Source organism: Eptesicus fuscus, chromosome 1 (genome assembly GCF_027574615.1).
Source record: "Eptesicus fuscus isolate TK198812 chromosome 1, DD_ASM_mEF_20220401, whole genome shotgun sequence".
Classification (NCBI taxonomy): domain Eukaryota; kingdom Metazoa; phylum Chordata; class Mammalia; order Chiroptera; family Vespertilionidae; genus Eptesicus; species Eptesicus fuscus.
In genome coordinates, this window is record NC_072473.1 from 102,734,663 (window position 1) to 102,752,073 (window position 17,411).

The 17,411-nt window shown below is 40.6% G+C and overlaps 1 protein-coding gene across 1 annotated transcript in view; it reads left to right on the forward strand.

The window, feature by feature from the left end:
• The window catches only part of ATP11C (ATPase phospholipid transporting 11C), a 252,395-nt gene that overhangs the window by 201,991 nt on the left and 32,993 nt on the right, over window positions 1-17,411 (forward strand). Inside the window, exons 21-22 of the mRNA XM_028130691.2 lie at window positions 11,044-11,146; window positions 12,346-12,491. Of these exons, the coding sequence (XP_027986492.2) occupies window positions 11,044-11,146; window positions 12,346-12,491 (249 nt within the window). The remainder of the gene's footprint in view (window positions 1-11,043; window positions 11,147-12,345; window positions 12,492-17,411) is intronic.

Genomic DNA, 17,411 nt, shown 5'->3' on the forward strand with positions numbered 1-17,411 from the left:
TTTACGTTTTTTAAATTTTATTGATTTCAGAGAGGAAGGGAGAGGGAGAGAGAGATAGAAACATCAATGATGAGAGAGAATCATTCATTGGCTGCCTCCTGCACGCCCCCTACTGGGGATCGAGTTTGCAACCTGGGACTGTGCCCTTGACCAGAATTGAACCTGGGACCCTTCAGCCTGCAGGCCAATGCTTTATCCACTGAGCCAAACCAGCTAGGGCTGAAGAGAAATTCTTAATCCAGGAGACCTGGGTCTCAGAAAAAAAATCATGTTAATCTATAAATCTTTCATTATTTCATAGTGTGTGACCATATATCCTTTACTTCTCACAAGGACAAGCTTTATTGTTTTGAATCTATTTTTGTATGTGGAAGCTGTCACCTTTGATAATTTCATTACCTTTCCTGGTTGCACTTTTTCTTCCTTGAGGTGCAAATCATTACTGCACTTAGTATAACAAGTGCAATTAGTTTAATGAGTATTGTAGCCCATAAAGAATCAATTTAGTTTGGGTTCTTTAATTTTGTCTTTGACTCACCAATAATTTCTGACAGTCTTATAAAGTTTTTTAAATGAATCCAAATGAGAAGAAGGATTTGCAGATAGCTGGCATTTCACAGTACCACCATTTATTAAATTGAATTGGATGTGGATTTGGGGGTATACTATTTAATACTGAATACAAGAAGGTAGGGAGGGAGAGTGTGTGAGTGAGGGAGCGATAGAGGAGTATGTGGATGTGTGTGTGGTGTGTGGGTGTGTGTATGTGTGTGTGTGTGTGTGTGTGTGTGTGTGTGTGTGTGAGTGAGAGAGCGAGAGAGAGAGAGAGAGAGATAGGGACAGTCAGATCCTGCAGGTCTTCCAGGGGGCTGCCAAACTGGGCACTCTTAGACGGCAAAACCCCGCTGCCACTGCAAACACTCTGGGGAGGACACCGCTGGCACAGAAACCATGCCATCTTGAAATACAGAACTGCTTGAGACTAGGATCCTAGCCTCGCCACCACCCAGTCTGTTCTCAGACACCGACTGGGACCCTACAGCCACTCAGGTAAAAGACCTGTGACCACAGCTGCAGACCCAGGGACACCAAGACTGCAGGCACCACGGCCATGGATTTCTGTGAGTCACAGAGCCCAGCCCCCTCCCCGCCGACCCACTGCAGCTGCACAGGAACTGTTAGACCCTCTCCGCGTAATCAGGCCTCCTGCCCACAAAGAGAGGCTGCACTGAATTTGAGCCTGGGCACGCAGACACAGGAAGTTTGTTTCCCACAGCTCGCATTCCTGTGACCAGACCCCAGGCTCACTCAGGGCAGCTTTACCACCTGACTTTGATTCTGGGTGAGGGCACATGTAAGTCTGTCTCCCGCAGCACAGGAATGGACCACCCGCCGACTCAGGGCAGCTGTGCAACCCAGTCCCCCAAGCAGACTGGGGACCATCATTCTCCATGCAAGAGGCAGCACTGAGCACCAGTGACTTGACTCTGTTTTTCATCGCCCGTGCACAGGATCCCTGATTCCGAGTACACGCAAAGAGCCAGTGACTCCAATATTCGGCACATGCACAAACAGGGACCTGATTCTCCAAATTTTGTATCCAAGAATACGTTATCCACCAAGTGACAGAGACTCCATACTTGATTCTTGGTGTGGGCACAGAGGGACACTGACACCTGGAGCTCACTAGGGGACTCCAATTTTCAGCACACAACAGTGGGGTCTCTTTTTTCAGAATGGTGCAGGTGAGTCCCTGATTCTACGTATATGCATGAGGCCTCACTAAGCGCCAGTGACTCTGATTCTTGGTGAGAGGGGCTCCCACAGACCCACAGCAGCCACACGTCTTGGTGTCAGAGCTCTTCAGTGACACAAGTGGCATGAAGTTCCCACAGCACACAGCCCAGGCCCCCACAACTTGGTGTTGGACCTTCTGGTGATAGTTAGAATGGGGAGACAACGAAACAATCCCCAGAGGAAAGAAAAAGAGGAATCGCCAAGAAAAGAAATAAGTGAAACTGAGGCATGGAACATGACAGAAAAAGAATTCAGAGTAATGGCCATACAGTTCATAAAATGGATGGACAAGAAAATCAACCTATGCAAAAATCAGGAAAAAATCAAAAGTGATATAGCTATAATCAGAAACACCATGGAATGTTTCAACAGTAGACTAGAAGAAGCAGAGGACCGAATTAGTCAGTTAGAAGATAAGGTAGAGAAACAAGCCCATACTGAACAGCAACTGGAGAAAAAAATTAAAAAGCAGGAGGAAAGGGAAACCAAGATGGCAGCATGAGGTATACACCTGTACGTGCTGCCTTTCACAACCACACCAAAACTACAACTAAAAGACAAAACGACTACCACCCAGAACTACGGGAAAGCTGGCGGAGTAGAAGTTCTACAACTAGAAGGAAAGAAAGAAACTCATTGAGACTGTGTAGGAGGTGCAGAGGCTCGGAAAAGCAGAGTTGTGTTGGCACGCATGTGCAAATAGGGCTGGCGACTAGGTGCACTGTTTTTTCCAATTGGAAGGGAGATACAAGCTCCTGACTCCTCTGAACTCCAGTTTCCGGTGAGACTCTGGGGACCCAGACTCTTATGCTGAGAAATTGGACTGTCTGGCATCGGGTTGGAAAGTGAGGGTGGCTTTCTTGCAGAGGTGCGCGCAGGATCATTGTTTACTGAGCTGGGGCGCGGGACATGGAACGCAGAAACACGGAGACGCAGAGACGGCTGACTGGCAGCCATCGCTGTTTGCCACGCCCTAGTGATTCCCTGAGACCCCGCTCCACCCAATTTACAAACCCACCTGAGCTGTGCCCAGTGGCTTTTGCATATGAATGGCCTGCCCTTTTGCAGCTTAACCTAACAAATTGCAACTGGATCAGACAGCTCCAAAACTTCCAAACCCCAAGCAAAGAGGAGAAATCTGTAGATCTCCCTGTAACTCCTGCTGGGTGGCCTCAGACAGTAGCTGACATGCACCTCCTTGGAGATCAAGGAACCAGTGTACCTAAAGGTCAGTGTGAGATGACACCAGATTTCAACTCCTCACATACATAAGTGACACACTCAAGAGGCAGACTCAGTGAGCAACAAAGCCCCACTGAAGCAAGTCCTGCCACATAAGGGTGTCTCCAGCACAGCAGTTCTTCCATTATAGACACAGTGGGTCCTCACAGCAATTAGTCTGGAGTTCATTTCCTCCCAGTGTACCAACAGCAATCAAGGCTTAACAACAACAAGATTGTGCACACAGCCCACAAAGGGGTGCATCAAGAGTGTCCACCTTAGGTGATTGGGGAGGCTGAGCCACTGGTCCCTATAGGTCACCTACCACACAAAGCCACTCCTTCTACACAGAGAAGCAACCAGAATGCAGAGACAAAGAAACATGTCACGAATGAAAGAAATGGAGGAAAACAAACTACTGGATATAGAGTTCAAAACCACAGTTATAAGGTTACTCAAGAATCTTCTAGAAACCACTGAGAAACTTAGTGAGACCTCTGAGGAACTTAGTGAGACTTTCAAGGATCTTAATGAGAATGCAAAAAAATGGAAAAGGACCAGTCAAAAATTAAGCATACACTGTCTGAAATAAAGAATAATATACAGAAATTCAACAGTAGACTAGAGGACCCCAAGAATCAAACCAAATATTTGAAATATGAGGAAGCAAAAAACACCCAACCAGAAAAACAAAAAGAAAAAATAATCCAAAAATATGAAGATAGTGTAAGGAGCCTCTGGGACAACTTCAAGCATACCAACATCCGAATTATGTGGGTGACAGAAGAAGAGAGAGAACAAAATATTGAAAATCTATTAGAAGAAATAATGACAGAAAACTTTCCCTACCTGATGAAAGAAATAGACTTACAAGTCCAGGAAGCACAGAGAACCCCAAACAAAAGGAATCCAAAGAGGACCACACCAAGACACATCATAATTAAAATGCCAAGGGCAAAAGACAAAGAGAATCTTGAAAGCAGCAAGAGAAAAACAGTTAGTTACCTACAAGGGTGTACACATATGACTGTCAGCTGATTTCTCAACAGAAACTATGCAGGCCAGAAGGGAGTGGCAAGAAATATTCAAAGTGATGAATAGCAAGAACCTACAACCAAGATTACCCAGCAAAGCTATCATGTAGAATTGAAGGTCAGATTAGGAGTTTCACAGATAAGAAAAAGCTAAAGGAGTTCATCACCACCAAACCAGGATTATATGAAATGCTGAAGGGTATTCTTTAACAAAGAAAAGGAAGAAGAAGAAAAAGGTAAAGATAAAAATTATGAACAACAAAGTGACAACAAATACATATCTATCAACAAGTGAATCAAAAAATCAAGTGAATAAAAAATCTGATGAACAGAATAAACTGGTGAATATAATAGAATCAGGGGCATAGAAAGGGAGTGGAGTGACAATTCTCGGGGGGAAGGGAGCGTGAGGGGTGCGGGAAGAAATTGGACAAAAATCTTACATCTTTGGATGAGAACATTCGCGGGGGGCTAAGGGCATGGGGTGGGGGGAATCAGGTGGAGGGGAGCTATGGGGGGAAAAATGGGGAACATCTGTAATAATCTGAACAATAAAGATTTATTTTTAAAAAACAGGAGGAAAGCTTAAGGGAACTTTGGGACAACATGAAATGAAGTAACATACATATAATAGGGCTTCCAGAAGGATAAGAAGAGCAGCAAGGTTAGATAAGTTGAAGAAATAATGACAGAAAACATACCTGATATGGGGAAGAAAAAAGGTACGCAAGTACAGAGAGTTCTAAGTAAGAAGAATCCCAAAAGACCCACACCAAGACACATCCTAATTACAGTGGTAAATGTTAACGACAGAGAGAATCTTAAAGGCTGCAAGAGAGACACAAGGAGTTACTTTCAAAGGATCCCCCATCAGACTATCAAATGATCTCTCAAAAGAAACACATCAAGATAGAAGAGAATGGAATGAAGTTTACAAAGTGATGCAAAGCAAAGGTCTGAATCCAAGAATACTTTATCCAGCAAGACTATCAATCAAAATTGAAGGGGAAATCAGTAGTTTTGCAGACAAAAAAAGGGCTAAGGGCGTTTATCACTACCAAGCCAGCAATGCAAGAAATGCTAAAGGGAATGCTGTAAAAAGAAGAAATAGAGAGGAAGGAACACAGGCATAAAGTACAGAAATGGCTACAAACAGGTACCTATCAATAATAATATTAAACGTAAATGGATTAAACACTCCTATCAAAAGGCATTGAGTGACTGAATGGATAAGAAAACATGACCCATATATATGCTGTCTACAGGAGACTCACCTCAGAACAAGGGACTCACACAGACTGAAAGTGAAAGGATGGAAAAATACAAGGCAGAGGGAAATGAAAAATAAAAAGCGGGGGTAGCAATACTTATATCTGACAAAATAGACCTCAAAGTGAAGACCATAACAAGAGACAAAGAAGGCCACTTCATAATTCTAAAGGGATCAATACAAGAGGATATAACTCTGATAAACATTTATGTGCCCAATGCAAGTGCACCCAAATACATAAAAAAAATTTCTAGAAGATATCAGGGAAGAGATTGACAGCAACACAATCATAGTAGGAGACTTTAATACCCCCATTAACATCACTAGATAAATCCGCTAGACAAAATATCATCAAAGAAACTTCAATCCTAAACAACTCACTAGATCAGATGGACTTAATCGACATCTTCAGAACATTCCACCCCAAAACTACAGAATATACATTCTTCTCAAGTGCACATGGGACATTGTCAAAGATAGACCACATATTGGGACACAGGCAAAGTCTCTCCAAATTCAAGAGGATTGAAATCATATCAAGCACCTTTTCAGATCACAATGGCATAAAATTAGAAATCAACTATAGTAACAACAATCAGAAAAATTCAAACACCAGGAGGCTGGATAGCATACTATGAAACAATGAGTGGGTTACCAAAGAGATCAAAGAAGAAATAAAAAAACATCCTGGAAACAAACGACAATGAAAACACAACAATCCTAAATCTTTGGGACACAGTGAAAGCAATCCTGAGAGGAAGTTCATAGCATTACAGTCCTACCTCAAAAAAAAAACAAAACACAAAAAACTGGTAATAAACCATCTAACTCTGCAACTTGAAGAATTAGAAAGAGAGCAACAAGAAAAGCTCAGTGTGATCAGAAGGAAGGAAATAATAAAGGTCAGAGCGGAAATAAATGACATAGAGACAAAAAAAAAAAAACAGTACAAAAGGAAACCAAGAGCTGGTTCTTTGAAAGGATAAACAATATTGATGAACCTCCAGCCAGGCTCACCAAGAAGCAAAGAGAGAGGACCTAAATTACCAAAGGTGAAATCACAACAGACCCCACAGAAATACAAAGAATCATTAATAAATACCGTATTTTCCGGCGTAGAAGACGACTGGGCGTATAAGATAACCCCCAACTTTTTCAGTTAAACGATAGAGTTTGGGATATACCCGCCCTATAAGATGACACCCGGTGTATAAGATGACCCCCGACTTTTCAGAAGATTTTCCTGGGTTAAAAGGTCGTCTTATACACTGGAAAATACAGTACTATGAACAACTCTATTCCAACAAACTGGTCAACCTAGAAGAAATGGACATATTCCCCAAAAAAATACGACCTTCCAAAACTCAACCAGGAGGAATGAAAAAATCTGAATAGGCCGATAACTATGGAGGAAATTGAAGCAGTAATCAACAAACTTCCAGCAAACAAAAGCTTGGTGCCAGACAGCTTCACAGGGGATTTTTATCAAACATTCAAAGAAGAAATAAAACCTATCTTCCTCAGACTATTCCAAAAAATTCAAGAGGAAGGAGAACTTCCAAGCTCTTTCTACGAAGCCAGCATTATCCTAATCCCAAAACCAGATAAAGACAACCCAATGAAAGAGAATTACAGGCCAATATCCCTCATGAAAATAGACACCAAAATTCTCAACAAAATTCTAGCAAATTGAATCCAGCATTACATTAAAAAAAATAATACACCATGACCATGTGGGATTTATTCCAGAGATGCAAGGATGATACAATATCTGCAAATCAATAAATGTGATACACCATACAAACAAACAGAGATAAAACCATATAATCATATCCATTGATGCAGAAAAAGCATTTGACAAAATCCAACACCCTTTCTTGATAAAAACTATCAGCAAGGTTGGAATAGAAGGATCATACCTCAACATAATAAAAGCCATATATGACAAACCCATAGCCAACATCATACTTAATGGGCAAAAACTAAAACCATTTCACCTAAAAACAGGAACAAGACATGGATGCCCACTTCCAGTACTATGTCCAAGCCCTTATGCTCAACTGTTGGACATAGTACTGGAAGTATTAGCCATTGCGAGCAGATAAGACGAAGAAATAAAAGGCACCCAAATTGGAAAAGAAGAAGTAAAGCTGTCCTTATTCGCAGATGACATGATATTGCACATAGAAAACCCCAAAGACTTCATCAAAAAAACTACTAGACTTAATAAATGAATTCAGCCATGTAGCAGGATACAAAACACCCAGAACTCTGTGGCTTTTCTATACACCAATAATGAACTCACTGAAAGAGAAATTTAAAAAGCAATCCCATTTACCATTGCAACAAAATCGTTAAGATACCTAGGAATAAATTTAACCAAGGAGATAAAGGACCTGTACTCAGAAAATTTCAGGATGCTGAAAAAAGAGGTAGAGGAAGACATGAACAAATGGAAGAATATTCCATGTTCATGGGTTGGTAGAATCAACATCATTAAAATGTCCATACTACCCAAAGCAATCTATAAATTCAGTGCAATCCCCATTAAAATACCAAAGGCATACTTCAAAGACCTAGAACAAATTCTCCAAAAATTCATCTGGAATAAAAAAAGACCTCGAATAGCTACAGCAATCATGATAAAGAAGAACAATGTTGGAGGGATCACAATACCAGATATCAAACTACACTACAAAGCCACTATTCTCAAAACTGCCTGGTACTGGCACAAGAACAGACATATAGACCAGTGGAACAGAACAGAGAACCCAGAAATCGACCCAAGCCCTTATGCTCAACTAATATTTGACAAAGGAGGCAAGACCATACAATAGAGTCAAGACAGTCTCTTCAATAAATGGTGTTGGGAAAACGACAGATACTTGCAAAAAAATGACACTAGATCACCAACTTACACCATACACAAAAATAAACTCAAAATGGATAAAGGACTTAAACGTAAGACAGGAAACCATACAATTTTTAGAAGAAGCCATAGGCAGCAAAATAGTAGACATTTGTCATAGCAACATATTTCATGATACAGCTCCTAGGGCAATGGAAACAAAAGAGAAAATAAACACATGGGACTACATCAAAATAAAAAGCTTCTGCACAGCAAAAGAAACCATCAACAAAACAACAAGAAAGACCACTGCATGGGAGAACATATTTGCCAATGTTATCTCCAATAAGGGTTTAATCTCCAACATTTACAGGGAACTTATACAACTTAACAAAAGGAAGATAAATAATCCAATAAAAAGTTGGCAAAGGACCCAAATAGACACTTTTCAAAAGAGGATATTCAGAAAGCCAAGAGACATGAAAACATGCTCAAAGTCACTAATCATCCACAAAATGCAAATCAAATCAACAATGAGCTACCACCTCACACCTGTCAGAATGGCTATCATCAACAAATCAACAAACAACAAGTGCTGGAGAGGATGCAGGGAAAAAGGAACCCTCATTCACTGCTGGTGGGAATGCAGACTGGTGCAGCCACTGTGGGGAAAAGTATGGAGTTTCCTCAAAAAATTAAAAATGGAACTGCCATTTGACCCAGTAATCCCACCTCTAGGAATATATTTCAAGAAAACAGAAACACCAATCAGAAAGGATATATGCACCCCTATGTTCATAGCGCAATTTACAATAGCTAAGATTTGGAAACAGCCTAAATGCCCATCAGCAGATGAGTGGATTAGATAACAATGGTATATCTACACAATGGAATACTATGCTGCTATAAAAAAGAAGGAATTCTTACAATTTGCAACAGCATGGATGGAGCTGGAGAGCATTATGCTAATTGAAATAAGCCAGTCAGTGAAAGAAAAATACCACATGATCTCACTCATGTATGGATAATAAATAACATTATAAATTGATGAACAAAAATAGATACAGAGGCTGAGAATCATCGAACAGACTGTCAAACTGCAGCGGGAAGGCTGAGGAGGAATCGGGGAAGAGGTAAGAGATCAACCGAAGGACTTTGTGCATGCATATAAGTATAACCAATGGGTGCAAGACACTGGGGGCGGTGGGGGAGGACATGTCCTGGGGGGTGGGGGAGGCTGGGGGAAAGTCAATGGAGAAAAAAAGGAGACTTATATACTACTATTTGTAATACTTTAAACAATAAAATAAAATATTAAGCAACAAAATAAATAAAATTAAATAAAAGAAATTAATTGCTCCGCCAATGTCTCTCAGTGGTTGTGTGTTGACCCAGGAACCAGAGGTTCGATTCCCAGTCAGGGCACATACCCAGGTTGCTGGCTGGATCCCCAGTAGGGGGCATGCAGAATGCAGCCAGTCGATGTTGCTGTTTCTCTCTCCCATTGATGTTTCTACCGCTCTATCCCTCTCCCTTTCTAAAAATCAATAAAAACATAGTTTAAAAATGGGTTTTATTTATGTTAACTATTGAAAGCAATTGTGAGGACAGAATTATTGCAAGGCATTTTTTAACTGCTGGATTATATAACTTTTAAAAGCTACTAGATTCCCAGGGGTTTTGAGGGTTGACACACAAAGCAGTCATTATCTAAAACATAGGGTGGGAGGACAACTGTTTACCGAATACACTTCTCACAAGTAACTCCACCAGATTTATTTTATTCAGTACCTACCATGAATACAGCATTGTGCTACACTCTGTCATCGACACCTTGAAGAGACACTCAAGGAATAGTGAGTCTTTTTACATGTATCTCAGATACTTTATACAAATTTCACCACCTTTAAGATGTCCCCCTTTAAAATGCAGCTACCGCCCTAGCTGGTTTGGCTCAGTGGATAGAGCGTCCGCCTGCAGGTTGAAGGGTCCCGGGTTTGATTCTAGCCAAGGGTATATGCCTGGGAAGTGGCTCGAACCCCAGTAAGGGGCGTGCAGGATGCAGCTGATCAATGAGTCTCTCTCATCATTCATGTTTCTATCTCTCTTTCCCTCTCCCTTCCTCTCTGAAATCAATAAAGATATTTTAAAAATAAAATAAAATGCAGCTACCTATAGGAAAGATGAAATCATATTGGTCAGTGGAACAAATTTAGTTGGCAGCTAGATGAGTGCAATAATTTAATGTTAGAAAAGTCCCTTGGGATAAGGGTTGGGGTGCAACCAGGGAGAGTGTCAACAGGGAGGAGAGAGGGAGAGGTTCTCCAAAACATTGTCCTCTCACTTCCCACTTTTGTTTTGGTATCCCTATGCATGATACCACAAATCAGCTTTCTTGTCTCTACTGTCACACATTCAGCACTGATCTGAAAAGACACATGAAGCTGTAACAAAAGAGGGAAACAAGTTGTCCTCTAATATAGGTAAGAGGCAGGGATTTTGACATTCATACATTCACAGAACTAGAAACAAGTACACACTGGTATTATATTTTTTTCTTTTTTTATTGAACTTATTGGGGTAACATTGGCTAATGAAATTATATAGCATTCAGGTATACAATTGTATAATACATCATCTGTATATCGTATTGTGTGTTCACCACCCAAAGTCAAGTCTCCTCAGTATTACATTTTGAAAAGCTGTGTTCTTCTGCCTCTGAGATTCGAGACTATTGCACATATATGCACAAATTCCCTTTCTATTTGCAAGGCCAAAATTTACAAGTGTGAATGAGGCATCTTCCCCTAATGTAGTACAATCTCACTTTCAGCTTTGACCTTTCCTATTCCTCTTTTGTATTTAATGTTTAGATTGTCAGAATGGTGAAGAATTTAAAAGGGAGCCCAATAACACTGTCGATAGGTGATGGTGCCAATGATGTCAGTATGATCTTGGAATCCCATGTGGGAATAGGTAAGAAACATCTAATGAGATGGCAGCTGTAAGGTATCAGTATTGCTTTTAGGTAGAGTGATCCTATATTCTAGAGATTGTTTTGGTTGCTCATCCTGAATTCGAATTTTAGTATAATAATTGTTAATTGAATGAAGGTTGTCATTTGACCATGCAACATGTCCATCCCAAAGTCCTATTCTGGGAGGAATGTAGAAATACGAAGTTGAGGATTTTTTTTATATGATTCAAGTAAAATGAATTTCCCAAACTTTCTGGTAGCACAATTGATCTCACTTTGACAGCATGAAGGAAATTTTATTGATTTTCCGCTCCTGGCCAGATTGCCTCCTTATGTTGCTGCACTATGTCTTTTGAGATACTTAACTGTTTGGTGCTAAGAAATGATAATTGCTTGGCTGGTTTTCCATATGGAGTTATTTATGGGTGGTTTGGGCTGTAATGTTGAATTTATATGTTGGCATGTAAAAACGGCTTCTCTATAGCCTGTACCTTTTTTCCCCTTGTCAGGCTCTTGGTAGGCAACAGTCCTAACACCCCAGTAAGTTGTGTTTTTGTTTTGTTTTGTTTATGAAGGGGGAGAAACAATGGAATTAGCATCTTGGGAATTATTGTACTGCAGTTTGGATTCCCAAATTTTTTTCATTTGAAAGTAGCTATATGTTGTGTGGAACTCTTAGTTCTACTCATTGGTTATCCAGTGTGAAAATAGCCTAAAGCAGCTTGAACTCAGAGAAACGTGGGCTACTACAGAGAGTTTCATTCAGTGAAAGAACTTCACTGTCTCATTGTAACTTTTCAGTTTTGAGTTCTTAGACCATAAACCCCAGGTCTCTGATTTGCTATAATATTGTACCCAGTCTAGTGCCATGCACAATTAAGCACTAAGTGGCTTTAAAGTAACTTCCAGATTTAATTTTTTCTCAGGATAATTTTGCCTTATAATGATTAAATAATTATTCTATTTTAATTGTTGTATATTGTGTTATAAATAGGTAATTATCAATTACACTTAGTTTTACTATTTATTGGTAATTCTCTTTGAGATTGTTAAAGAAAGCACTTTTTGGTTAAATAAAACTAAGCTAAACTATACAATTGAGCTATAACACATAAGGAAGTTGAAAATATGAAAATAATAAATCCAGGGCTTGTTTATTCTATAAAATACTTACCCTATAGAGATTTTCTTTTTTTAGGTATTAAAGGCAAAGAAGGCCGCCAAGCATCCAGAAATAGTGATTATTCTGTTCCAAAGTTTAAACATTTAAAGAAACTGCTATTGGGTCATGGACATCTATATTATGTGAGAATAGCACACCTTGTACAGTATTTCTTCTATAAGGTATGTGATCAAGTATTTGCAATTTAACTTAAGACTACTTAATCCAGCATAGGCTCAATTTAGTCATAGTGTTTTTCCTCCTCTTTCCATGTTTCTTTTGCTGTCTTCATAGTGAAATTTGTAGTCAGCAAAACAGATCTATTTATGGTATTGGAAACCAGACATTTCTTTTAATGCAAGAAATTTGAGATGAAATTTTAAGTCAACTTTCTTGAAGTGAAGTTTAAATACAATAAAATGTACCCATTCATAGTGCAGTAAACCCTCAAGTTCACAAACCTCAATTTAACCAACTTTTGATTTAACAGACAAAATTTCCAGTCTGTATGTCATATGTGAAAATTAAAACCTTTTAATTTTAAAATGCTTTTAACCAAGAGTTGCTTATATTAAATTAACAGGGTTTTGTTGTTGTTGTTGTTGTTAGTTCACTGTTATTTTTAACAAATTTTAGCGAATAGGCCATATGCTGGAAAAAACACTGTAGTAATTTCGCTGACATAAATATTACATATCTACAACTATAGTCTACATCAATGATGGCGAACCTATGACACGTGTGTCAGCACTGACACACGTAGCCATTTCTGATGACACATGGCCGCTGAGGCGGCCGCATGCCGAGGATGAAACATTTGCTGCTCCTGAGGATGAAACATTTGCGAAATAATGTTTTTTCCTCAAAGTGACACACTACCCGAGTTATGCTCAGTTTTTTGGCGAAGTTTGACACACCAAGCTCAAAAGGTTGCCCATCACTGCTCTACATATTTAAATCTAAGAGTCACTGCTCGTAAACAATGCTTGGTGAATGATTAGCACATGATCACACTGCATTGCAGGTGGTAATTGGTTGTGGTGTGACTTTCTACAGCAGTTTTTTTTTTAATCCTCACCTAAGGATATTTTTTCCATTGTTTTTCAGAGAAAGTGGGAAGGAGGGAAGGAGGGAGGCAGGGAGGGAGGGAGGGAGGGAGGGAGGGAGGAGAGAGACATTGTGGACTGGTTGCCTCCTACAGACACCCTGACCTGGGGTGGGGAATGAACCTGTAACCCAGGTATGTGCCCTTGACCAGAAATCCAACCTATGATCCGGGCCAATGCTCTAAACACTTAACACACTGGCCAGGGCTCTGCAGCATTTTTAACATGTGCCAGTGATGTTCTGAAGGGCGCTAATCCACGCCCCAGCTGTGTGCATTTGTTTACTTGTGGTGACTGGTGAATGCACACATTTACTAAACCTATTCAGTATAAATTTGAAATTACTGTAATACATACAGAAAACTTCTCTGTGAAATTAAACTTTTCATACATACTTACTTTTAACTACACTTGTCTACATAAGTAAAAACAGAAACTAACTAATTTGTCATCTTTTTAATATACTCATTCAGAAAACCTGCTTTATTATATAAGGGACTTGTAGCTTTAAGGGACACTCCCCTGCCTGAATTAATCCATTATATTGAGATTTTACTGTATGCAGTTCTAGTTTGACAAATGTTTACATTCATGTAACCAGCACTCTAATCAAAACTAGAACATTTGTCAGAGAAAGATAAGTATCACATGATCTCACTCATATGTGGAATCTAATGAACCAAATAAACTGATGATCAAAAATAGACCCAGAGAAATAGAAGCGTGGACAGATTGTTAAACCTTAGAGGGAAGATGGCGGGGGGGGGGGGGGTGAGTGGAAAGAGATCAACCAATGAACTTGTATGCATATATGCATAACCCCGTGGACACAGACAATAGGGTGGTTGAGGCCTGGGGGCAGGGGGACTGGAGCTGGTTGGAAGAGGTTAATGGAGGAAAAAGGAGGACCTGTGTAATACTTTCAACAATAAAGATTTTTTTAAAAACTAGAACATTTCCATCATCCCAGGAAGTTCCCCTATGTTCCTTCCCAATTAGTCTCCTCCACCCTTGATCCAAACAATGACTAATCTGATTTATATTAACACTAGAGGCCCAATGCATGAAATTTGTGCAAGGGGCTTGGCCCTCGCAGCCATGGCAGCTTGCCTTGGCCCTCACAGCCCCAACTTTGACCGGAAGGTCGTTCGGCTGTCCAGTCTAATTAGCTTTTATTATTATAGATATACTAGAGGCCCGGTGCATGAAATTCGTGCACAGGGGGTGGGGGGGGTCCCCTCAGCCCAGCCTGCACCCTCTCCAATCTGGAACCCCTCGGGGGATGTCCAACTGCCGGTTTAGGCCCAATCCCACAGGCAGAGTGGTTAGGTCCAATGTCCAGCAGTCGGACATCCCTTTCGCAGTCTGGGACTGCTGGCTCCTAACTGCTCACCTGCCTGCCTGCCTGATCACCCCTAACCACTCTGCATGCCTGCCTGATCACCCCTAACTGCCCCCCCCCCTGGCCTGGTCACCCCCAAATGCCCCCCTGCTGGACTGGTCACCCCTAACTGCCTCCCCCACCAGCCTGGTTGCCCCTTACTGCCCCTCCTGCCAGCCTGGTTGCCCCCTACTGCCCCCCCCCCAGCCAGGTCACCCCTAACTGCCCCCCCGCTGGCCTGGTCACCCCTCACTGCCCCCCCTGCTGGCCTGGTTGCCCCCAACTGTCCCCCCCCACCGGCCTGGTCACCCCTCACTGCCCCCTCTGCCAGCCTGGTGGCCCCTCACTGCCCCCGCCCCCATGCAGGCTTGGTCGCCCCACGCAGCCTGTTCGGTGGTCTGTTCGGTTGCGATGGTTGCTTAGGCTTTTATATATATAGATGTGAATTAGACCGGACAGCCGAACAACCTTCTGGACATCCTTCCAGATGACCTTCAGGACGAAGCTGGGGCTGCAAGGACCAAGCCCCTTGCACGAATTTCGTGCCTCGGGCCTCTAGTAATATATAAATTTATTTGTTATGTCATCTATCAATAGTTGGTTCCCTTTTTATCCTGAACAGTATGCTAAACTATTCTTTCTAGTAGAATTCTCTCTTCCAATGAAGTTATACAGATAAAAGCAGATAGAAGCAGGATTGCATTGACTAAAGGGTGATGGGGCCAGGGCTGTGTACTTGCTCAACCTCCCTGTCCTGCCCAGCGGTTCCTCAGAGAACAATTTTGAATCTATGAATATAAATTAAGCCACTCATTTTATGCATAATAAACCTGTCATACAAGAAGGTGAAGTAACTGGTCTAAAGTATGCAAATCATTTTTATCCAACATAGCCCAAAAGTTGATCTTCTGTCCTATATACTGTTCAGTACCATTTTTTAAAAAATATATTTTATTGATTTTTTACAAAGAGGAAGGGAGAAGGATAGAGAGCTAGAAACACCGATGAGAGAGAAACATCGATCAGCTGCCTCCTGCACACCCCCAACTGGGGATGTGCCCGCAACCAATGTACGTGCCCTTGACCGGAATCGAACCCAGGAACCTTCAGTCCGCAGGCCGACGCTCTATCCACTGAGCCAAACCGGTTTTGGCTCAGTACCATTTTTTAAAGTTTTTTTTCAGTTTTCATTTTAAAATAATTTCTGACTTTAAGGAGGTTGCAAAATTACTGAAATAATCCGCTTATATTCTTTGTCCAGCTTTTCCAACCATTAACACCTTAGATAATCCATAACATAGTTATCAAGATTAGTAAATTGATATCAGTAGACACATTATTAACTAGTCTCCATGTGAGATTGGAATTTTGCCGGTGGTCCCACTGACACTTTTTTGTGGTTGGTTTCAGGTTCACACTTGCACTTAGCTGTCATTTTTCCTTAGTTATCTTTAACCAGGGATAGTTCCTGTCTTTTGTCAACATTTTTTAATAATACTGGCCAGTTAGTTTGAAGAATGTCCCTCAATATGAGTTTGTCTAACGTTTGCTTATTATTGGATTCAGATTATACATTTTTGGCACAGATACCACAAAAGTGATGTTGTAACTTGCTCAGTGCATTGTGTCAGTAGGTTGTCAATGTGTCTCATTCCCGATAATGTTAACTTTGATAACTTGATCAAAATGCTGTTTGGGGGTCTCGAGACCCTTCAACTTTGCTCTGTGTAAATTTATTTGCAAAGTACAATCTGGTGGTTGCCAGAGACTAGGGAAAGGGGGGAGGGCTAGGTAGATGTTATTAAAGAGTAAAAACTTGCAACTGCAGATGAATAAGTTCTGGAGAGCTAATATACAATATGGTAATTATAGTTAATCATATTCTACTGTGTACTTCAAAGTTGCTAAGACTCAAGATCACAAATGTTATCACCACAAAAAAAAGAAATGATAATTGTGTGATATGATAGGGGTGTTAACTAACATTATTTTAGTAATCAGTTGCAATATATAAATGTATCAAATCAACACATACACCTTAAACATACACAAAAAAGAAAAGCCAAGGTCACCAAGTCTTGAAAAGAGGTTGTTAGTGACAGAAGGAAACTTAACTTGCCTTAGCCTTAGAAGTGGGTTCCATAAAACACACACACACACACACACACACACACACACACACTGCTAGTTAGTGGCTTCAATACCCTCTATGAAGTCCTCCCTGTCTTATGTACATTAGACCACTCCCGTCATGTGTTTCCATTGTACCCCATAGAAACAATTGTTGAGACATATGTGACACCTTTCTTTGTATATTTGTGTGTTCCTTCTACTGGACCATAAAGCCTGTGATCCCCTGCCATAAAAAAAAGAAGAAAAAAAGCATTCTGCTACTAAAATAGGTATTTTGTTTTGAGTTAAAATCCATTCCTATTATTTATTCTACTACTCAGATTGTCATAGATTTGGCTCCTGTGTTCTTTCAACATATCCCCATCATTTTTAAGTTTTTATTTTGTTGTGATAAGAATACTTAACCTGAGCTTTACCCACATAACAGCTTTAGAACTGTACAATACAGTATTGTTAAACTATAGGCACAGCATTGTAAAACA